Source organism: Euprymna scolopes, chromosome 43, assembly GCF_053919585.1.
Source record: "Euprymna scolopes isolate OS-2025 chromosome 43, ASM5391958v1, whole genome shotgun sequence".
NCBI lineage: Eukaryota > Metazoa > Mollusca > Cephalopoda > Sepiida > Sepiolidae > Euprymna > Euprymna scolopes.
In genome coordinates, this window is record NC_136524.1 from 51,530,482 (window position 1) to 51,555,908 (window position 25,427).

At 34.2% G+C, this 25,427-nt stretch overlaps 1 protein-coding gene across 1 annotated transcript in view; it reads left to right on the forward strand.

Moving 5' to 3' along the window:
• The window catches only part of LOC145268427 (uncharacterized), a 346,335-nt gene that overhangs the window by 118,040 nt on the left and 202,868 nt on the right, over positions 1-25,427 (forward strand). The window contains exon 2 of the mRNA XM_080123988.1: positions 5,146-5,285. Within this exon, the coding sequence (XP_079980114.1) occupies positions 5,146-5,285 (140 nt within the window). The remainder of the gene's footprint in view (positions 1-5,145; positions 5,286-25,427) is intronic.

Genomic DNA, 25,427 nt, shown 5'->3' on the forward strand with positions numbered 1-25,427 from the left:
TTTATATATAAAATGACAACAGGAAAAAATGACAGAAATTGAACGTGTCTTAAAGCTAGGGACCACTTTTAGTCAGTATCGCCTTAACTAATTGGCTACCAGGTGTGACCATTTTCGAAAACAGATATAATGCTCAAGTAAATTGAGATTACGGCATAATCACATCGACAAACCAATGCTCATCAGATCACTAAAGTTAAGCAACGTTAGGCCTGGCTAGTACCAGATGAGTGAACATTAGGGAACATCAGATGCCGTATATATTCAGATAAGCGAGTATTATATCCCAGGAGGATGAATGCCCTTGCCTTGCACATCCCAAAGTTAACCTTGGGCAAGGTGTAGCACCTGTTGGCCTCCCTCTGATATTCTAAAGGTTGCTATGTGGGAGGTAGATAGAGTTTCTAAGCCGTTATGGGGGATGGGCTCTAAAAAAAAAACATAGTGGGAGTCTGTTGGTTCTGTAGCGATAGTGTCACCATTTTTCGAGAGCCATCACGGAAGTAGCAATGCTCAGAAAACTGTCATAACAATGATCATGTTGGTCAACAGTCTAGTCTAATTTGAGATAGCGAAGCAAATAAATCAGGATTTGAGTTTAACATGAAAAAACTGAAGAAGGTCGGAGGTTACATCAACCAAAACGTTGTGAAAATAACACTCAAGATGAGAACAGTAGTCTGAAGAATCCAAATAATACGAATTATCAATCATTATCTCAAAAGATGCACCTGAAGAAGGTCGGAGGTTACATCGACCAAAACGTTGTGAAAATAACACTCAAGATGAGAACAGTAGTCTGAAGAATCCAAATAATACGAATTATCAATCATTATCTCAAAAGATGCACCTGAAGAAGGTCGGAGGTTACATCGACCAAAACGTTGTGAAAATAACACTCAAGATGAGAACAGTAGTCTGAAGAATCCAAATAATACGAATTGTCAATCATTATCTCAAAAGATACACCTGAAGAAGGTCGGAGGTTACATCGACCAAAACGTTGTGAAAATAACACTCAAGATGAGAACAGTAGTCTGAAGAATCCAAATAATACGAATTATCAATCATTATCTCAAAAGATGCACCTGAAGAAGGTCGGAGGTTACATCGACCAAAACGTTGTGAAAATAACACTCAAGATGAGAACAGTAGTCTGAAGAATCCAAATAATATGAATTATCAATCATTATCTCAAAAGATGCACATGAAGAAGGTCGGAGGTTACATCGACCAAAACGTTGTGAAAATAACACTCAAGATGAGAAGAGTTGTCCAAATAATCCAAATATATATTAAATTTTCTTGTGTACTAGTTTCTTGTATTGTTTTCCTCCTAAAATTATGCTTAACAATTTACATACATTTTGTAAATTTATATATTTATGAAATTTGCAATGCCAAAGCAGTAGTGCTGGCATGATTATTCCAAATTGGCAAAAAGTGGATCGGGGGGGGGGGTATCGGAATCTGACAAATTCGAGTCTAATTTCAGATTCCAAAAACAATTTTTTTTTTTTTTTTTTTTTTTTAACTTTGTATTTTCTAAGACGATCGAAAAATATAGGTGAAAATCTCATTAGTTGATCTAACATACAACACAAATGAAAACTGTGTCTCAAATTGAAAAGAAAATTAGACCGACATTTAAAAGTTGTTGGGAATTCTTTGCTACGCCTCCCTAAAGATGAAGTGCGTATTTTTAGGCGATTGTAGAAACGGAATTGGTGATCGTATCAGAATATGGAACATAGAACAGAATCGGTAATTATATCGGAATCGTCCCATGGCAGTCATCTGTAGTCTGTCATCTATACTAGTGGTGGGACGATTAATCAGAATCGGAATCGTTAATCGTAAGAATCATGTATTTTGGGAGGCATCGGAATCGCATCGTTAAAAAATACCTTAATTTTCCGATTCCTTCATTACGATTCTTTTAGTCTGATGTTGAAAAAAAGAAAAAAAATTCCTGATATTTCTAACTGCAAGAGAGAAATGTAGCATGTTATAAAAAGAAACCAAAGAAATTCATTATTAACAGGGCAATGCTTAGTGCTCCCTCCCTTACAAGGTTCATTCATTCAGATCTATTGTGATCAAAACTACAAAAGAGTTAACTTGAAAAGAAGTATGCAGGGCTCTACATTGCGAGTAAAAATTAAAAAAAAAACGCTTATCTTTTTGGCGACTGTTTTTTTTTTACTGACAAATCTTCTAATAGTGAATGAAAATGCTTTTTCAACTTATATTTTCTTAAAACAAGCAAAGTCAAATTATTTAAACAGTAAAAGGTTTAATAGAACACTATACTTTTTTTCTTTTTTTAAAAGGTTTTTGAAAGAAATATCTCTAAAATGAAATTGATCACGTTGTATTATTTCGCAAAATTTGGACAGTAGTCGGCTTCTTTTGAAGTTTCAAAAAAACTGACCCCATACCTATCTCTTCCAAACCAAAAGTTATTAAATAACCCCTTCGTTAATTTAAGGGTAATTAATTCAATTCAGTCAAGTTGTTTTGTTTTTTTAAATTTCATTGAAATAAAATCCATTTTTTTAATTTTTTTCTCCAGAAAGATAAAACCCTGAATTAGATTATATTAAAAGCAGAATAATATAATCTTTTTTCTAGAATTTTAAATTGAAAATTAAGTGTTTTGCGCAGTTTTTTGCCGAACGAAAAAGAAATTAATATATATTTTTTTTAAAGGTTTTGTAATCAATTAATTTTTATGTCTAAATAATATTTACGATTAATTAATTTCATTTTAAAAAGTATTTATAAATAGAATTTTACTTAAGACTTATAGTTTAGCAATATTGAACCGCATCAACCATGTATGAATTGAACACAGTCAACCAAAAAAAAATTCAAAAGAAATGCATATTTGCATTTCATTATGTAAACTTTTTTACATTGGTTTCAAAAATTAAATTCTATAAGTTTTTTTGTTAACTACTGGTTGGTATAATTTACCGCTCCATCCCTTTATATTTTTTCTTTTTTGTCTTTTTAGCGGATTATTTTCAATTAATTATCCAAATAAGTGACTAGCTTTAAAACAAAATTTAATAGTAATTTATTTGTTTACAGATAAACTGAATTTTCTAATATGGCCTCAAAGTCCAAAAAAAGTCTTGCATGAAAACTTTTTGAAGTTGATGAAGATCATGAGTTGAAAGCCATTTGCAAAGTCTGTCAAATTAAAATATCGCGAGGAATAAAACCATCTAACATGACCACAACCAACATGTTAAAACATTTAACTATGAAGCATCCAAATGAATTGGAGGAGCAAAATAAAAAAGAAAAGGAACAAAACATTACCAACTAGTCACTCAGAGCAGTTTTATTAGTGAGGGTCGAAATCGCAGTGTCTTTTTTTTTTTTGCCGAAGTCACCAATTTTTTTAACCTTCCTTAACTTCAAAGAGTAAATACAATACATACAACTAAAAAAATAATTTTTAAAAATGCTGATTCTATTCATGAAAAATTCTTTTAACTAGAAAGTAAAACTTAGGTAAAGATAGCTGACTGACAGCAACAGGAGCACTGGTTAACTACTGAACCACGTGGAAAGGTGTGGGGGAGGAAAAAAGGAAATTAAAGGATAATAAATTATGATAACTGTCTTTGAAAGGCACTAAACTCCTAAAATTTACTTCTTTAAAATTTTAGGCGGCATTCCCCGGTGATTTTAAAGCACTCTCTCACCAAAAAAAAGATTTAATTTTTAAGTTTGGGAAAGATATATTTATTATAACCGAATTCCTGTATGAAGACTGGATCTACTTTATTGGACGTTAATTTGTGAGATAAGTAATTTTTCAATGTTTAATGTTTTTAAAGTTTCAAATATCAATTAAATTTTTTTAATTGCGTTTTTTTTTCAATTTATTTATAAAAAAAACAGGGTTTAAAATGTATTTTTCAAGGTAACAAGCTTCGAAATAAGTCTAATTAAAAAAAATCACTTAATTTTTAATTTCGATAACCCTGAGAATTTAATTATTAAAAAAATATTGAAATGTGACATTTTTTTATTTAACATTTCTATTAGTTCAATTAATTTTCTTTCAATAATTCATTTCACTCAAACTTCACCATTTTCTGTTTTGTTTTATCTTTTTCTGTAATTTTGGTAACTATTTTTGCTTAATTTTATCTAGTATTTCATTTGTTTTTTTATAGTGGTATCATTTTTATGTGTTCCTTTGATATACCCTATTTCAAAATTAGTTTGGCTAAACTTATTCTTCACGTTAGAAACAACGTGTAAAAGTAATGAAAAAGTAAGAAAAAACAATAGGTGTTAACTACTCTTTGTGAATTATGGAGGTCTGAAGAACTGTCGTCACAAATACAACTATCAATAGCCAAACAAAAAATCGTTTTTGAAATTCCTTTAATTGTAACTTTTCGCTATACCTACCTTTTGGTATAAAACACAAACTTTCGATTAATGGTATTTCTCAAATATGGTCGTTAACTTTGGAAGGGTTATTTTGTATCTACAGCGCCATGTCACGTGGTATATTGTTTTTTTTTTCATTACGCACGTTCATTTATAAATCATTAAATTAAATATTTATCTTTTTTTATATTTAATTAGTATATATTTTCTTTCTCTTCCGCTATATTTTTTTTATTTAATTCATTAAATCTGTAAATTATGAGGATCAAAATAATGAATCGTGTTAATTTCTCTAATTTCCTTGTTTTTGTTCTGTTATATAAATTATATTTTATTTGTTTTTGCTCTGAAGGATAAATTCTATTTTCTTTGTTTTTTTTTCTGTATTCCAATTAAGTAAAATAAATTTTCTCTAAAATAAATTTTGCTAATTTTTCCGTTTAGTTTACTATATAATAATTTTATTTAAACCAAAACACGACGGTGTAGACATAAAATATCTCTTCCAAAGTTAGGGAACATATTTGGGAACTACCGACCATAAGTATAAAACTACCTGGTATATTTCAAAACAATAATTCCCTAGGAATCGGAATCGTACTTGGTATCGGAATCGTTAATCAATATTTTCCTGGAATCGGAATCGTATAAAAATTAGGAATCGTCCCAACACTAATCTATACGTTTATATAAGTTATAACATATACATTTGTTTATTATTTACAGATAAATATTAATGGACATATCACTTTTGAAACCGAACTTCCAATGTATCAGGCGAATCTAATTATACCATCACCTTACAAAATGATCGCCCCGTTTCTTGCCGACGTTGACACAACGGCAAGTGGGGATGTATATTACAGGTAAGTCAACACTTTTCACCACTTCATAATATTCACAGCATAATTTGGAACATTTTTTTTTTTTTTTTTTTTTCGATTCTGGTCCAGCTTTTGAACTAGACAAAAAAAATTCGTTCGGCCTTTTCATACTGTTTACATAAACAGCTGAAAGATACCGAAACGTTTGTCCAAACAGAAGATTAGAAATGTAAAGTGAACTTGGAAATTCTTGATTTATGATTTAAGCAATTTCCAACAGAATAGTCAACAATAAAAAAAAAACTCACTAAAATCAATAAAGTAGGTAAGTTAGGTCAGGGTTGAAGCAAAATAAAAATGGTTCGGTTTTTATCTGATTCAAAATATTGATAAGTACCAAAAAAATTAATTTAACTTTCTCATAAAAAATCATGAGGTTTATGCTTTAAATGTTGGTTCAATTTTTTTTTTTTTTTTTTTTTTTTTTTTTTGAATGCCGCCTTGTTTGGATTTACGTTAAGGTACAAAAAAAACTCTTCGGGTTTTGTTGGGTTCAAAAGCTGACTAAGTATGGAAAAAAAAAAAAAAAAACTTGTTTCAGCATTTTTTTTTTTTTTTTTTTTTTTTGGTAAAAATAAGCATACGGTGAGTGTTTTTCTTATTTTAAAGGTTCCGTTTTTTTATTTTATTTTTTTTCTGTCGAGACGCCGCCTCGTTTTGATTTTGACGGTTGTTTACATAATTCCACGTCGTCAGAAGCTAGTTTTGTCTGGTCCAAAAGCTGCACCAATATCTGTTTTTCTTAAAATCTTAAGAGATTTCTTTGACTAGCAGAGGGCGCCCAGTTGTAAAATACGCTTAAATATATTTTAATTTATTAGAGCCAATTCTGTTGAATATTGCATCTCCTATATAATATTGATTAAAAAAAATTTTTTTTTTTTTTAAATGACTAGGGTGCCATCAGCTAGAATAGAAACCAAAACATTTAGCGCTCCTGCGTTTCCTACCATTTGAGCTACCAAGAGATAAGAATGTCGTGAACAGACCTCTTCCTGCCCAACTCGCCTCAGTTCCCTGTTAGGCACGATTCCAAATAGTATGTGCTTACGTTTCTAGTGGCAATATGCCTTGTTTGGTGTGAAATCTTGGGTGGAACGCTACAATTGTCGCCATAGAAAAGACATGATTCCTTTTCCGTTTGGTAGAAATACTAGTTGGCCAATTGTGTACAAATCCCAAGAGTGCTACCGATCCAAGTTATTACAACAGGACCATTGCTAGCACCTTCAAAATACACATCTGGATGATTCAATGCTTAAGGGTACAGTTCAGTGCATTGGACGACGTACTGTTATGGTATTTGGTGTGGTTTTAAGTGATGGCCACATCATGCTACCTCGAATTTTCGAAGTCAGCTTGAAAGTCAACACAGTGAAAGTGTACCTGGATGTGCTGAAGAGTGTGATGATCCCCTGGTGCAATCAGGTGGCTGCTGGCAGACCTTGAGTGTGGCAGCAGGACTTGGCGCCAGTCCACAAGTCCAAAGAGACCCCCAGGCTTGGCTTCAGGAGTGCTACGACTTCGTATCCTTTCTCTCACTGGCGCCTCTCCTCTCCTGACCTGAACCCATGGACTACTTCGTTTGACCATGTGTCGAGAACATCACTAACATGACCTCCTACAACACCAAAGCCAGCCTGATCAACACCATCCAGAGTATTCGTCGAGCTCTACTGGTGCTTTTAGAAAAGGCATGCTCCCAGTTCCAGACGTGTATTAAGGTGGTGATTGAGGCTGAAGGCAGCTACATTGAATAGATATCAGTTCTACTACATAATCAAGTTACCTGAATTGATTTTTTAAGTTTTAAAATAAAGCTGTAGTGTTTTCTTTAAGACGAAAATTTTATCGTACTACTGTGTGTGTGTGTGTGTGTGTGTGTGTGTGTGTGTTGCTCCAGATAATCCTTGTCGTTCTGACGGACGAACATCCATCTGGCATATTCACTGGAGATGACAGCGTTTTGAATTTTTTTTACCCAATCTTATTTATCTTAACTCCATAAATGTTTTTTTCTTGGTTAAAAATTGTCAGCAAAATGTCCAAACAGATTTTTTTTTTTCTTTACAAGGTAGTCACCACTTATCAAGGCCTAAAGGCCAATCTGGATACGGGTTAATGAGTGTACGGTGGTAACTGAGATAGCAGTGGAGTAAACGTTAGTAGTGGAAAATTGGGTAGAATTTGATTTAAAGAGGACGGATCAACAAGAATTTGTGTCCATTGAACTTGAAGACGGCCATATTGTAGTCAGCTGGAACACACACCAATGAAACTGTTTCATAGGCGGGTTAGGGTTAGGAGTTCTAGAAAAGAAGCTTTATGGAATTTGCGTTTAGATTTGGGTGCAGAGAGTGGGGGAAATTGTTAATAGTGATTGTAGTAAGACTAATGTTTTTTTGTTTTTATAGTGGGGGGTCTTGAAGATTTGGCAGAGTGGGATCATAGATTTAAGCTTAGACGAGAACTTATAAAAATAACGATAGAATAGGGATGCGAAAGAGATTACAGGGAAAATAAAAGGACATCACTTACTAGGTTTCGAAACCAGTTTTGAACTCTATCACGTAGGATAGGGTCCCCGAGCGGGTCCTGCCCAGATGTGGCAACGATACTCTATTTTAGGACATATCTGGCTCTTACACATGCAGAGGATTGCGTTGGGAGTTAGATACCTTCTGCAGTGGTAGAATGATGTAACCATTTGTCCGGCGACCTTTGCCAACAGATTTGATATAGGTAAGGAAATCTTCCAATTTCAATTCAAGAGTGAAGGTCAGACTCGGAAGCTGGTCAAACTGGAGAGCTTATTTGAGACGAGTTATTCATATCAATTGGGAATCGGAACGCTAGTATATATATATATATATATATATATATATATACTAGCATTTCAGCCCGGCGTTGCCCGGGTATTTGGAGGTGTATGTTGAGCAAAAAAAAAAGCAGTCAATTTTTTAAATTTGACCCGTTAACATTTATTGTTTTGGTCTCAAATCAAGTTATTAAGTTAGATCCATGTCCAAGGAACCTATATCTAAAATTTCAAGTGTTTAGACCTAAAATTGGCGGAAGAGTTTGGTAGAGTTTTCAAAGGCCAAATTGTTGAACTTTGATCCCTTAACAGCCAAATTTCTGGCCGAATACCAATCACATCGATTTTCCCAAATCTCAGTACCCTGTATATCAAATTTCGAGTCTGTAGACTTAAAATTGACAGATATTGTGTAGGGAAATGTACAGACACACACACGCACACAGACACTTTCACTTATATATCGACATTTATTTTCTCATTCTCCCACCACGCGTGACTTCTCCTTACGGCCTGACGTCACCCACGTCTCTAACATGTTCTCCAATGTGGTGAACGTGATCATCGGTCTGTGCACATGCTCTTTTTATAGCTTTTTTTTCCTTTGCACATTCCTCTGAATTTGCATACGCACGTCTATGCCTTGTTACATATGGAAGAGTACATATCTATGTAATGATACAAACGCTTACGTATTCATTATCTCTGTTTATAAAATTAGGTAAGTATATATTTTTTGTATATACAGCATTCACTCTTTAACTTATTAAGTGACCATTATGAGTTTCGAATAAAATTTCTAGGCATAATCTTGGGTAGTTTGGGAAATATTTAAATTTAATTTCGTGGAAAAGAGGCTAAAGTGTATACCCTTTTAAAAATTCCCATATCCCAGATTTTTGTGAGACTTTAGCAATAGGTACTAAACCCCAATTAATAATTTCCAAATTTAACATTCTTTTAAAATGTAATGTTTCACCTGAAATGCGTTGATTTAAAAATATCACCATTGTAAACACACACACACACACACATATATATATATATATATATATATATATATATATATATATATATATATATATAGTCTTTGAAGTTTTTAACCTTTATATATATAATATTCGTATTCCTGTCTGTTCACAATTTGATTAATATATACAAAAGGGCCATTACTTTATTTCATTCATTCCTATATATAGTATGATTCTTGCAAAAATAGCTTTCTTAGAACTGCTCGCCTGTGGAACTCTGTTCCGCTTGCCTGTTTCCCTCCCGACTTCAACCTGGATGTCTTCAAGTCCAACACAAACAAATTCCTGATGAACCGACCCCCTAAGTAACGACACCTTATCAATTCTCCAATACTATTGCTACACTATTCCATTGACTACTGTACACACAATGGCCCTTATCCCCGAGTGGCCATTGGGCCTTGATAAGTGGTAAACTCCATGTGGAAAAAAAAAGACGATTAAGAGATGACCTCATTTGCATATTATATTACGGAAAATCGATTTTATTAAATAGCGGTGTTTTAGTTATTGTTTATACTGAGAGAATTGTTTTTAAATTTAAACTTGATTTGTATTGATAACATTTAATTTGTTTTTACCGACATCGATTTGTTATAAACCGGTTTGAGTTATTTCCCCTGGGCGCCAACTGTTTTTTTTTTTTCTTTTCTTTTTCGGCTGGTATTAAAATTAAAACAATTCACACAAGCTTTCAAGCATTATTTTTGGAATTAGTTTAAATAAAATAATTTCCAACGTTATTAATAATTTCCAAATTTCAGTTTCTTTTAAAATGTTTTATAGCATTTTTAGGAACATATGGGCACAAATCATTTTAAAATTTAAATATTTCAGATTTGCATTAAATTTGGTCCAAATATATTAGACAAAATTGGAATTCAGGGAATCTTGTGAATAAGTGTCTAAAACCCCTTATTTTAAATTTGACATTTTCTAAAATCAAAATTATGTAATAGACTTTGAAAAAAAAAAGCTGGAACCATAAGTGGTGCAAAGCTATTCTGTTCAGATAATTTTATCCATGGTGCTATTATAAGAAATAGACCAGAAATTTGGGATCCCATTTCGTGCACTAGCACCATATATTTATACGTACTTCGGGGCGGGAGCACGAATTTCATGAGCTCTTTGATTTGATTTTTTTTTTCCTTTAGGGCAACGCACGTGTACGTAAGTTTTACGCCATTAAACTTGATTGTAGTTGATGGATGTTCCTGTGATAAAGTTCTTAATATCCCCCACCCACATTATTTTTAATTTTTTTTTTTTTTTTTTTTTTTTTTTTAAGTTTAATTTGTCCGACAACTTCGACTCCATCATTCGTCGTCGCCCTGTTTATAAGAAGTTTTAACAGCTTCATTTTGGCGCACATAAATGATAGGTGGCATCCGAAAAACCAACGACTGAACTATAAACATTCTTTAAAAAAAACGCCATTTCACATGGATTGTTTCAAATTCCAAATAAAAAAAAAATTTTTTTGAACGATAAATTATGGAGAAAGAACATCGTCCAAACATGGAGAAACTCTACACACACACACACACACACACACACACACACGTTGAATTGCTATCTTTTTTTTTTTTTTTTTTTTTTACATAGGCATCACCACTGATCAAGGCCCAGATATCACTCGAGGATAAGGGTTAAGAGTGTACGATTGGACAATCTAGTAATCGTTAGTAATGGAAATTCGGTAAATTTATTAACTTAAGTGGAACTGCTTATCAAGAACTTGTTTACGTTGGACTTCAATCAGATTGTAGTTAGCTGGAAAGAAGGAAAACGGAAGACAGTTCCACAGGCGTGCAGTTCTAAGAAAGCTTTGTTCATGGAATCTACGTTTAGGCACATAAAGAGTGAGGGAATTATTGATCTAGTTTTCATGGCAGGTGCTCGTCTGAACTCCAATCTCTGGTCCCCCACCCTCGCCAATCTTTCATGATAAATACCCCGCCTAGCTGAAACCACCGTCAATAATTTTCCCCACTCCTTATCTGTGCCTAAATCAAAACGTAGATTCCATGAACAAAGCTTCTTTCTTAGAACTGCACGCCTGTGGAATCTGTTCCGGTTGCCTGTTTCCCACCTGACTAAAACCTGAATATCTTAAAGTCCAATGTGAACAAATGCCTGATGAACCGCCTCCTTAAGACACTTTATCAAATCTCCAACACTAACGTAATGTACACGCAATAACCCTTATCCCCGCGTGGTTTCCGGGCCTTGATAAGTGGTGACTACCTTGTAAAAAAAAAAAGCGTCTGAATGCCTTTGCTCTTTTAATTATATTTAAGCAATTGTAAAACCTTGCGCAAGAGGCGCATTCAGGAAAAGAGATGTTTGAAAAGTAGCACGAGAAGAGATGGGGGGGATCAATGTGTAGCAGTTTCGTCGTTTCACGACACCTCATTGTGGTTAGATTTAGCGAACATATCAACCCCAAGGTTGAAAACTTGTTTACTGTCTAAACGCAAATGTTAAAACGACCCCATTCCACCTTCCGCCTCTTAGTGTGTTCGGAGGTAGGTAGCGCCGGCTATGGTAAAGTGTCTTTGTGGTGTAGGTTTACATGCAATCAATTTAACATTTTTGTTTTTCACTTAATGAGTTTGTCGTATGGACTTTTAATTAAATGCGCCCCTTAGTGTGTTATATATAAATTCTACGAAACCAAGTCGAATCGAAACTGCGGTAAAATATTTAAATCAGCAACGTTGTTATAGTAATATTTGTTTCTAAAAATAATAGATCACTATAAATTGTAGGTATTAAATACTATTTTTCAATAATATAGTTAACAAAAATATTAATCGAATATATGTGTAACATTTTGTTTGTGAGTTACCTATGAACTCCGAAAAGGCTTGGCCGATTGTTTAAAAATTTTGCACAAATGTACTTTGTCTGAGAGTGTTATTGGAATAGTTTTTGTATCGGAATGTCTCGAATAAATATCAATAATCGAAAAAAATCGATTAAATTTGAAGTCAGATTTTAATCAAAGTAAACACTCTTATATAGCTTAAAATCGTTAAGTACGTTTGAAGAGGTTTTATTACTCCACAAGCAGGAGGGCCCGGCGTATAAAATCAAGTAGGTTCTTTAAGGTAGAAGTGTGTTCGAAATTAATGTTTCTGTTTAGAGCACAATTAAACCATGGTACTGACTTTTGCCTTTGAAATTTGAATTCAAGTCGTTATACAAAGACTTTATAAAATGTAGATTCTCTACAGTGCAATGTAGTCTAGAACATATTGTGGACTAAGTCACTGCGATGAGAAATGTGCATGGCGGTGGGTTCTCCACGAGCAGGCAATCCATCAATCTGATTGAAAAAGATGGGCGATTTCTTGGCTAATCAAGCGCTCTTAAGTATTTATTTATTTTGCTCATTTTTATTTTTTTTTATTACATTTTCACCCCCAAACAAGACGCATTGCCACTTTGGTGTAGGGGGCTACTATCAGGGGCAGCAACTACTGGGGAACTATGTTGGGATTTGGGCAGCAAGGTGTCTGTTCACGTTGCACTTGAACTTCTGCATGTCAGTACAGTTAGGGAAGCAGGAACCTGGAATGGAATTCCAGAGTCTAGCGGTTCTGGGGAAGAAACTACTGGAGTAGAAAGATCTTTTACATCTAGGGATCTCTACTGTGTGGGGGTGGTATTTAGCTGCCTGTCGGGTTTGTTGATGGTGTCTACGTCGTGGGGGCACAAGTGTCTGCAGTTCGTCAGAGCATTCACCATTAAAATACTTGTAGAACAGGCAGAGGGATGCAACGTTTCGTCGATGGGACAGAGGCTGAAGCTTAGATGCCAGTTCAGGACCTATCATTTCACTCTGTTTTCAATCTTCCTGTGCATGATATGAATGCCTAACTGTCCATTTCTTTTATCTTTATCCTTGAGTGGCTCTCGGATCTTGATAGATGAACCGTCAGCAAATAAAAATGAAAAAAAAAAAAAAAACCCAGAAAAATGAAACTTCTAGGTACATAAGTTAACACCTATTGGAAGAATACCAACCTACGGAGTCGAAGGTGACTTTGTAACTGGGTTCGAATCTGCTGACTGGCAATAAGTGTCACTTCCTACACTAATGATTGCGTAAGCATAAAACATTAGTGTCTGTAAGTATAAAAATGATTTTTAATAGATTACATATGAGAGCGAGATTTCTTGATTAGACTACTGAGAAGAATTATTGAGGTATTGTCCAACAGCCCGGATTTCCCATTCCTTCTGAAACCGCCGATATCAATGTCTAATTCATATGTAGTTATGCATTTGATCTTCGCTCTTCAAATTTAATTGATTGCTTTTAGATTTAGTAGATTAAGAAATAGTTGTAGCTCCTCCCTTCTGGTCGCAATGTCGTCTGAATAACTAATTTACATACCATGTGAATGTTCTGCAGGGGTGAGGCGTACGTGTTTAGTCGAGCACCTGCCATAAAAAATAACGAGAGTAGAGATAGACTCGCAACTTCATTTGTGAGAAAGAGGAAACAGGGAAATAAAAATGGCCGCACCCACTAGATTGTGACTTTAGTTCTTTGGTTCCTATTTTTGTTATTTTCCAGAAAGAAATGAATCACTATTCTGCGATAAAGTCTGTTTTAAGTGAATTGTTCTTTAAAATAACGTTCGACCAAAAGATGTGTGAAAATGAAAACTCAGAATGAAAACTCCGGTCGAACTCAGAATTCCCTGCTTACATTTCGAGAGTCCTAATGCAGAACGTTATCAACGCCATTGAAGAAATTGTTAAATTATAACCACGAAAAGTGTTGCATACCGTCGCCTTAATACGCTCCAAATCATTTTATTAAAGTAATGTGATATTCTCTTCGTATCCTTACGCTAAGCTTTTTTTAACGGTTGAATCTTAATATTTGAAACATTAGTGTTTGTAAAGTCGAATTTACAGCGTTTTGCATTCGGATTTTTCATTCATTTTTTTTTTTTTTTTTTTTTTAATTTTTTTTTTTAGTTGCAAGGCAGAAAATAATAGCTGGACTTAACTCCTTAATTCTGTCATTCTTAAAATTCATATGCATTTTTTAACACAAGCTTTTCAGTTATTGTGTATATACTCATTAGTACGCGCCCAGCGTTGCCCGGTCCAAAAATGTGCTTAAATATAGTCAAGGATAAGAGTTCATATAGAAACGTTGTTGTAATTTGAATAAAATAAAATACGCACCAAGTGCGCTTGAAAGCCAAAGCGATTAAGTATAGACAAGCAAAATTATATAGAAAGAAATCAGTTAGTTACAACTTTTCAGAAAGTTTTATAAAAATTCGAAGCATCAATTTTTTTTTAATAAGCACAAAAGTGTCAATTTTAGCCATTTTAATCTGAAAGGCACCCCTAGGGGATCAACCAGAGTTTTTCCCAGAAAATCCGTTCTGTTACTTTTTTACTCATATCATGTTTAATGTTTGTTCAAAATTTTAAAAAATTCCAAGTCGTAGTTAGTTTGTTGGAGGACCAAAAATCCAATTTCAAATGTCTTAAGCCTTTTTAAGAAAAAACACGGTGTACGGAAGTGGAAGAAAACTCGAACGTGAACAAAGTATATCTGGATGACAAATCTATTGAGATTACCGGAGAGTTTTGTTGCGTTAGCGATATCATTGAAGGGCAGGGTGGAGCAAGTGCTACTGTGATTGTAATTAGACTTGTTAAAAAGTGGATGGATTAAGTTAGGAAACATGTGTCATTACAAACCAGCAGAGCGTTACCAGTCGATCAAGAACAAAGTCTGAGGCATGTGTACGCAGTGCAATGTATGGAAGTGAAACCTGGCCAGTTAGAGTTGAGGACATTCGTTGTATGGAGAGAAATGATGCGAGAATGATGCGATAGATGTCTAATGTAGGTCTTAAAGATAAACTTAGATTTGACAACTTCAGAGGAAGAGTAAATCTGGGCAGTATAGAGATGTGTGCAGAACACGAATCTCCGACAGTATGGCATCGTTGAAAGAATGGATGAGTTCTTGAATCTAGTTGGAGAACAATGAGAATAGCAGATCCAGTTCATAAGGCCAAAGAAAATATGGGAGGAAATGATAAAAAATGAACAATAGAGGGATTAATAAAGACTTGGCCAGAGATAGTTTATTTATAAGTCGATTTATTAAAACCGTAAATGCATGGCAGTAAGTAAAAGACGACGTTAAACTGAATATGATGCTGAATGTGCGAGCTCACGTGCTACCCTACTCGGCAACAAACATCGACCCCAATGTTGGTTTTCTCCTTTGCATTCACTTCTGGTCGAGTTGTCGTCACTCACATTGGCAGCTGCTGAGAGCGGCGTGCGCGGGTTCACAAGTATCAAAATATAACACCAAACACGAACTCGGAAACATTCTGGAAATATCAGTTGCACTGTGTGTGACACCATCGATCCTGTGAACGTTAATGTCCGCATCCTAATCGCCGTGTTTTTCACTTGACGTTAGCTCATCGGCTTCGCGCTACAACCTGCTATTCAACTCACAATTTTCTCAACTGTCACAAACCCAAGATTGTCCGTAAACTGTTGCAAAATCCATTTCCATATTTAAAACTACCCGTAAACTAACTCTAAATATATCTACCTTGATGCCCAATTGTTTGTTCACCACACCTTGATTAACAATGCTATTTCAGCTTTCTTTTGTGCATCTTTGAACAACTTCCTCTCTATTGTTCTGCTGATAAACTTATTTCCTTTTTAGTTTCTAAACACTGGTGGTGGGGGAACGTCGATAGTATCACAAATGAGTCGTTTTGTTATGTTTAATCATTTTTTTTTTTAAATCTTTATTAAATAGATTTTTGGTGTTTGTGACAGAGCAAATACGTGTTCAATTGTTTCCTTTTCCAGGCTTGTGAAGGGAGAAGACAGTCCTCGAACTCCGCCCTCCTCAAATGTTCGTAAAAGCTGATTGGTGTTTGGTCGTGGCGCCGGGCCGCAATGTATCGTGTATCTTTAAAGAAAATACATATATATATATTTGACATGTGTTGTTAACATGGGGTCCCAACACTGATTCTATCCACCGGGGGTTGTCTGTCGCCCTCCAGGTGCTATCGTTACCATATATTTATATTTTTTCGTATGTGTGATCTTGGCAACACATGCTCTAAGAACAATAAGGAAACCGCAGTCGAATATAGACATGACATACTTTCACTTAACTCTCATAACATTCGTTGGTTTTGATAACCTGGTTTGCGTGAAACGTGCGTGTGAAAGTACACTCTCCTCTTTCAAAGAGGAAGCCGCGTTTTATTCTTAAAAGCTTGCGAGTTTTGACAGAATAGGCATTTTCTTGAAAGCGACAGGTCAAAATAGTGCTATAAATAAAAATATTCATTTTCTTTATTTTTCTTTAATGTTTTTATTTTTTTAATTTATTTTATTTAAAAAAAAATTTCAGCAAAGATTTTTTTTTTCTCCAGTGTTTTCTAGAACATTTATTTCTAATATTTACTCGTCTATTATTTATTTTTGGAGGCGGGACATTTTATCCTTGTTTCTTTCTCATGAGTAATTTAATTTAACATTTTTCTTGGTTAATTCTTTTTATTTATTTATTTATTTTTTTTTTTTTAGGGAGGGGGTAATTTAACTGTCTCAATTTGGGAGTTATTGAACATTTTTAATTGGGAGGGGGGGACAAGAAATACAACTGTTTTCTTTTCTTGGTGTAATTCGACTTTAATTCTCGGGTGTAATTCAACGTTTTTTTTCTTTTTGTTTTTTTTTCTTGGGTGTGTAATTCGCCTTTTTGGGGGTGGGCGTATGTCGACTTTTTTGTTAGAGCTGCTATATAAATATCTACTGTATATGTCTGAAATAGTGGCATCTAAAATGATGGTCTTAGATTGGTGACCTAACAACAAATGAGACTGTATAATTCTAGACAACAATCTTAATTGTTGTCTGTAATTATATGCAAAAAATGAAAACGTATACATGGAAGTCAGATTGACTACATATTTTTTTTTTTTTTTTTTTTAACTTGAGGAATTAAGATTCTTTTGAAAACAAAAGAAAAAGTAGTCTCGTGAGGGTTCGTTGTTCGATTTGTATCTTTCTATTATTTTAATAGGAAGGGGCGTGTCGGCGCTAGGGACTCGTGACCACGCCCCTATCAGAACAGTTCTTTGTGTACACAAATCCACGTGTAACGTTTTGTGTCACCAAAAAAGTTAGAACTACCTACTCTTAATAAAATGTTTTGAATGTATTCAACTCTGCCTCGTCTCTCTCTCTCTCTCTCTCTCTCTCTCTCTCTCTCTCTCTCTCTCTCTCTCTCTCTGGTCCTCTCTCTCTCTCTCTCTCTCTCTGGCCCTCTCTCTCTCTCTCTCTCTGGCCCTCTCTCTCTCTCTCTCTGGCCCTCTCTCTCTCTCTCTCTGGCCCTCTCTCTCTCTCTCTCTCTCTCTCTGGCCCTCTCTCTCTCTCTCTCTCTCTGGCCCTCTCTCTCTCTCTCTCTGGCCCTCTCTCTCTCTCTCTCTGGCCCTCTCTCTCTCTCTCTCTGGCCCTCTCTCTCTCTCTCTCTGGCCCTCTCTCTCTCTCTCTGGCCCTCTCTCTCTCTCTCTCTCTCTCTCTCTCTCTGACCCTCTCTCTCTCTCTCTCTGACCCTCTCTCTCTCTCTCTCTGACCCTCTCTCTCTCTCTGACCCTCTCTCTCTCTCTCTCTGACCCTCTCTCTCTCTCTCTCTCTGACCCTCTCTCTCTCTCTGCCCCTCTCTCTCTCTCTGCCCCTCTCTCTCTCTCTGCCCCTCTCTCTCTCTCTGCCCCTCTCTCTCTCTCTGCCCCTCTCTCTCTCTGCCCCTCTCTCTCTCTGCCCCTCTCTCTCTCTGCCCCTCTCTCTCTCTGCCCCTCTCTCTCTCTGCCCCTCTCTCTCTCTCTCTCTCTCTCTGCCCCTCTCTCTCTCTCTGCCCCTCTCTCTCTCTCTCTCTGCCCCTCTCTCTCTCTCTCTCTGCCCCTCTCTCTCTCTGTCTCTGCCCCTCTCTCTCTCTCTCTCTGCCCCTCTCTCTCTCTCTCTCTGCCCCTCTCTCTCTCTCTCTGCCCCTCTCTCTGTCTCTCTTTTGTGTGAAAGTATATAAAAAATGTCAGCAGAAATAAATGTGTCAACATTTCATTGTTTCCTTTTGCCGACCGAACAAACTGCCGCGTGCATCACATGTATTTTATTTATTTTTTTAAACTTTGTCCTTTGTTATAAAAATATTAATTTCCTTATAAATTTTTAGTTTAAGAATTGTTTAGAAAATCGAACTATTTTTACGTGTATGCGGAGAGGCAAAATTCCCCACACCTACGTTGAAGTCATTCAAGGTTCTTTTCTAGATCTGCTCCTCTGTTGAACGCAATACCACAGTGCTGCTGCCCAGGTGACTGGCATGATCGTTCTAAGATCCAATATAAAGATATTCTTGTTGAGCCTTCTCGAAAATAATGAATTCTTAGCCAATTTCCCCTATCTTCGATCTTCATTGTGTTAACTCATTAACCCTTATCCTCGAGTGGTCTCTGGGCCTTGATAAGCTGTGGCACTCTTGTAAAAAAGACGTTTTCGTTCGCTGTTAGTTCTAATATTATTTCCTAGCACATATCGATCATCATCGATCTGTGCAAATAAAATTTTTAGATACGCATCCGTCTTTTTGCTCCAAGTTTAATACGTAAAACATTTTTAAAACTACACATTTCGCGATTGTAAACTTGAATATGTACAAAATGGGATTTAATTTATTATAAACTAGTAAGCTACCCGGCGTTACCCGGTCGTAAAATAAACATAAATATTATATTTTAATTCGTGCAGATTTCTTATAGAGCCAATTCTCTATTGATTATTATTTAATATATAGTAATTTCCCAAGGTATAAAAAATTACTTGGGTACTATTGCTAGACTCAAAACCAGAACGTTTACCGCGCCAACGTTAATCGTTATTTATCTCTCAGCTTCGTTACTGTTTGAGCTACCGACAGATGGATACAAAATAATTAAATAATACTTTGAGTTATGAATGTTTAATTTAGTAATAGTAATGTTTTATTCGACTTACTTTGCCATGGTCAACTGTTATTTTTATTCTCAATTTTGACACCTTAGCAGCAATTTTGCCTGCTAAAACCGAAATCACAGGCCCAAACACCCTATTTATCAAATTTCAACTTTGTAGACCAAAAATTCACAGGTGTTTGGTAGACTTTACGCACACAAGGTCACTTAGATAGATAGATAGATAGATAGATATTAATTTATGATTAATAATTGTTCTTTTTCTGTGTGCTGAAACGCTTTTATCTTAAATTCTACGAAATTATGCAGATTGTAAAAACCATGCATAAATAGAATTCGGCATAATAGTGAAATTAAGCTAATCATCTAATCAAAAACTAGGAAAAATAAGTAATTAACGCTCCTTTTGCAAAGGAATATGCAAATTAATTAACCTTCATATAGTCGCTCGCATATCCATGACTGAGTATATTAAGTTCGTTTAATAAAACTCAATTTTGTGGTAGACACAATTCAATATTCCAAAAAATATGAATCTAATGCTTCGCAAATAATTTACTTAAGAGCTTTTTATCAAGAACTACAATATTGTGGAACTCTCTGCCTGCTGACTGTTTTCTTTCTACCTATAACATTAGTCTTTTCAGGACTAAGCTGAATAGGCAACGCCTGTCTTTTCCGTAATCATTTTTCATTCTTGGAAGCTCCTAACATCAAGTGGCTCCACGTCTTGTTTAGAGCGATTTCTATGAAATAAAATACATTGTCTTCAAAATGTGTTATGTCACCAACATTTCCATTTGCCTCGAAAAAAAAAAAAAAAATTGGGAAACAAAACTGAAAGTAAAGACTCTAATGTGTAATGAATAGAAATGAATTTTTGAGATGAGGATGGATTCTTTGGATTCTCTGGATTCTTCAGACGACTCTTCTCATCTTGTTATGTTGACAACATTTCCATTTACAAGAAACAAAAAATTGGGAAACAAAACTGAAAGTAAATACTCTAATGTGTAATGAATAGAAATGAATTTTTGATATGAGGATGGATTCTTTGGATTCTTTGGATTCTTCAGACGACGCTTCTCATCTTATGTTGACAACATTTCCATTTACAAGAAAAAAAAATTGGGAAACAAAACTGAAAGTAAAGACTCTAATGTGTAATGAATAGAAATGAATTTTTGAGATGAGGATGGATTCTTTGAATTCTTCAGACGACTCTTCTCATCTTGTTATGGTGACAACATTTCCATTTACAAGAAAAAAAATTGGGAAACAAAACTGAAAGTAAAGACTCTAATGTGTAATGAATAGAAATGAATTTTTGAGATGAGGATGGATTCTTTGGATTCTTCAGACGACTCTTCTCATATTGTTATGTTGACAACATTTCCATTTACAAGAAAAAAAAATTGGGAAACAAAACTGAAAGTAAAGACTCTAATGTGTAATGAATAGAAATGAATTTTTGAGATGAGGATGGATTCTTTGGATTCTTCAGACGACTCTTCTCATCTTGTTATGTTGACAACATTTCCATTTACAAGAAAAAAAAATTGGGAAACAAAACTGAAAGTAAAGACTCTAATGTGTAATGAATAGAAATGAAATTTAGTAGATGAGGATGGATTCTTTGGATTCTTCAGACGACTCTTCTCATCTTGTTATGTTGACAACATTTCCATTTACAAGAAAAAAAAATTGGGAAACAAAACTGAAAGTAAAGACTCTAATGTGTAATGAATAGAAATGAATTTTTGAGATAAGGATGGAATCTTTGGATTCTTCAGACGACTCTTCTCATCTTGTTATGTTGACAACATTTCCATTTACAAGAAAAAAAAATTGGGAAACAAAACTGAAAGTAAAGACTCTAATGTGTAATGAATAGAAATGAATTTTTGAGATGAGGATGGATTCTTTGGATGCTTCAGACGACTCTTCTCATCTTGTTATATTGACAACATTTCCATTTACAAGAAAAAAAAAATTGGGAAGCAAAACTGAAAGTAAAAACTCTAATATGTAATGAATAGAAATGAGTTTTGAGATGAGGATGGATTCTTTGGATTCTTTGGATTCTTCAGACGACGCTTCTCATCTTGTTATGTTGACAACATTTCCATTTACAAGAAAAAAAAATTGGGAAACAAAACTGAAAGTAAAGACTCTAATGTGTAATGAATAGAAATGAATTTTTGAGATGAGGATGGATTCTTTGGATTCTTTGGATTCTTCAGACGACTCTTCTCATCTTGTTATGTTGACAACATTTCCATTTACAAGAAAAAAAAATTGGGAAACAAAACTGAAAGTAAAGACTCTAATGTGTAATGAATAGAAATGAATTTTTGAGATGAGGATGGATTCTTTGGATTCTTTGGATTCTTCAGACGACTCTTCTCATCTTGTTATGTTGACAACATTTCCATTTACAAGAAAAAAAAATTGGGAAACAAAACTGAAAGTAAAGACTCTAATGTCTAATGAATAGAAATGAATTTTTGAGATGAGGATGGATTCTTTGGATGCTTCAGACGACTCTTCTCATCTTGTTATGTTGACAACATTTCCATTTACAAGAAAAAAAAATTGGGAAACAAAACTGAAAGTAAAGACTCTAATATGTAATGAATAGAAATGAGTTTTGAGATGAGGATGGATTCTTTGGATTCTTCAGACGACGCTTCTCATCTTGTTATGTTGACAACATTTCCATTTACAAGAAAAATAAAATTGGGAAACAAAACTGAAAGTAAAGACTCTAATGTGTAATGAATAGAAATGAATTTTTGAGATGAGGATGGATTCTTTGGATTCTTCAGACGACTCTTCTCATCTTGTTATGTTGACAACATTTCCATTTACAAGAAAAAAAAAATTGGGAAACAAAACTGAAAGTAAAAACTCTAATATGTACTGAATAGAAATGAGTTTTGAGATGAGGATGGATTCTTTGGATTCTTTGGATTCTTCAGACGACGCTTCTCATCTTGTTATGTTGACAACATTTCCATTTACAAGAAAAAAAAATTCGGAAACAAAACTGAAAGTAAAGACTCTAATGTGTAATGAATAGAAATGAATTTTTGAGATTAGGATGGATTCTTTGGATTCTTTGGATTCTTCAGACGACGCTTCTCATCTTGTTATGTTGACAACATTTCAATTTACAAGAAAAAAAATTGGGAAACAAAACTGAAAGTAAAGACTCTAATGTGTAATGAATAGAAATGAATTTTTGAGATGAGGATGGATTCTTTGGATTCTTCAGACGACTCTTCTCATCTTGTTATGTTGACAACATTTCCATTTACAAGAAAAAGAAATTCGGAAACAAAACTGAAAGTAAAGACTCTAATGTGTAAGGAATAGAAATGAATTTTTGAGATGAGGATGGATTCTTTGGATTCTTCAGACGACTCTTCTCATCTTGTTATGTTGACAACATTTCCATTTACAAGAAAAAAAAATTGGGAAACAAAACTGAAAGTAAAGACTCTAATGTGTAATGAATAGAAATGAATTTTTGAGATGAGGATGGATTCTTTGGATTCTTCAGACGATTCTTCTCATCTTGTTATGTTGACAACATTTCCATTTACAAGAAAAAAAAATTGGGAAACAAAACTGAAAGTAAAGACTCTAATGTGTAATGAATAGAAATGAATTTTTGAGATGAGGATGGATTCTTTGGATTCTTCAGACGACTCTTCTCATCTTGTTATGTTGACAACATTTCCATTTACAAGAAAAAAAAATTGGGAAACAAAACTGAAAGTAAAGACTCTAATGTGTAATGAATAGAAATGAATTTTTGAGATGAGGATGGATTCTTTGGATTCTTCAGACGACTCTTCTCATCTTATGTTGACAACATTTCCATTTACAAGAAAAAAAAATTGGGAAACAAAACTGAAAGTAAAGACTCTAATGTGTAATGAATAGAAATGAATTTTTGAGATGAGGATGGATTCTTTGGATTCTTCAGACGACTCTTCTCATCTTGTTATGTTGACAACATTTCCATTTACAAGAAAAAAAAAATTGGGAAACAAAACTGAAAGTAAAGACTCTAATATGTAATGAATAGAAATGAGTTTTGAGATGAGGATGGATTCTTTGGATTCTTCAGACGACGCTTCTCATCTTGTTATGTTGACAACATTTCCATTTACAAGAAAAAAAAAATTGGGAAGCAAAACTGAAAGTAAAAACTCTAATATGTAATGAATAGAAATGAGTTTTGAGATGAGGATGGATTCTTTGGATTCTTTGGATTCTTCAGACGACGCTTCTCATCTTGTTATGTTGACAACATTTCCATTTACAAGAAAAAAAAATTGGGAAACAAAACTGAAAGTAAAGACTCTAATGTGTAATGAATAGAAATGAATTTTTGAGATGAGGATGGATTCTTTGGATTCTTTGGATTCTTCAGACGACTCTTCTCATCTTATGTTGACAACATTTCCATTTACAAGAAAAAAAAATTGGGAAACAAAACTGAAAGTAAAGACTCTAATGTGTAATGAATAGAAATGAATTTTTGAGATGAGGATGGATTCTTTGGATGCTTCAGACGACTCTTCTCATCTTGTTATGTTGACAACATTTCCATTTACAAGAAAAAAAAAATTGGGAAACAAAACTGAAAGTAAAGACTCTAATATGTAATGAATAGAAATGAGTTTTGAGATGAGGATGGATTCTTTGGATTCTTTGGATTCTTCAGACGACGCTTCTCATCTTGTTATGTTGACAACATTTCCATTTACAAGAAAAAAAAAATTGGGAAACAAAACTGAAAGTAAAGACTCTAATGTGTAATGAATAGAAATGAATTTTTGAGATGAGGATGGATTCTTTGGATTCTTCAGACGACTCTTCTCATCTTATGTTGACAACATTTCCATTTACAAGAAAAAAAAATTGGGAAACAAAACTGAAAGTAAAGACTCTAATATGTAATGAATAGAAATGAGTTTTGAGATGAGGATGGATTCTTTGGATTCTTCAGACGACGCTTCTCATCTTGTTATGTTGACAACATTTCCATTTACAAGAAAAAAAAAATTGGGAAGCAAAACTGAAAGTAAAAACTCTAATATGTAATGAATAGAAATGAGTTTTGAGATGAGGATGGATTCTTTGGATTCTTTGGATTCTTCAGACGACTCTTCTCATCTTGTTATGTTGACAACATTTCCATTTACAAGAAAAAAAAAATTGGGAAACAAAACTGAAAGTAAAGACTCTAATATGTAATGAATAGAAATGAGTTTTGAGATGAGGATGGATTCTTTGGATTCTTCAGACGACGCTTCTCATCTTGTTATGTTGACAACATTTCCATTTACAAGAAAAAAAAAATTGGGAAGCAAAACTGAAAGTAAAAACTCTAATATGTAATGAATAGAAATGAGTTTTGAGATGAGGATGGATTCTTTGGATTCTTTGGATTCTTCAGACGACGCTTCTCATCTTGTTATGTTGACAACATTTCCATTTACAAGAAAAAAAAATTGGGAAACAAAACTGAAAGTAAAGACTCTAATGTGTAATGAATAGAAATGAATTTTTGAGATGAGGATGGATTCTTTGGATTCTTTGGATTCTTCAGACGACTCTTCTCATCTTATGTTGACAACATTTCCATTTACAAGAAAAAAAAATTGGGAAACAAAACTGAAAGTAAAGACTCTAATGTGTAATGAATAGAAATGAATTTTTGAGATGAGGATGGATTCTTTGGATTCTTCAGACGACTCTTCTCATCTTGTTATGTTGACAACATTTCCATTTACAAGAAAAAAAAATTGGGAAACAAAACTGAAAGTAAAGACTCTAATGTGTAATGAATAGAAATGAATTTTTGAGATGAGGATGGATTCTTTGGATGCTTCAGACGACTCTTCTCATCTTGTTATGTTGACAACATTTCCATTTACAAGAAAAAAAAAATTGGGAAACAAAACTGAAAGTAAAGACTCTAATATGTAATGAATAGAAATGAGTTTTGAGATGAGGATGGATTCTTTGGATTCTTTGGATTCTTCAGACGACGCTTCTCATCTTGTTATGTTGACAACATTTCCATTTACAAGAAAAAAAAAATTGGGAAACAAAACTGAAAGTAAAGACTCTAATGTGTAATGAATAGAAATGAATTTTTGAGATGAGGATGGATTCTTTGGATTCTTCAGACGACTCTTCTCATCTTATGTTG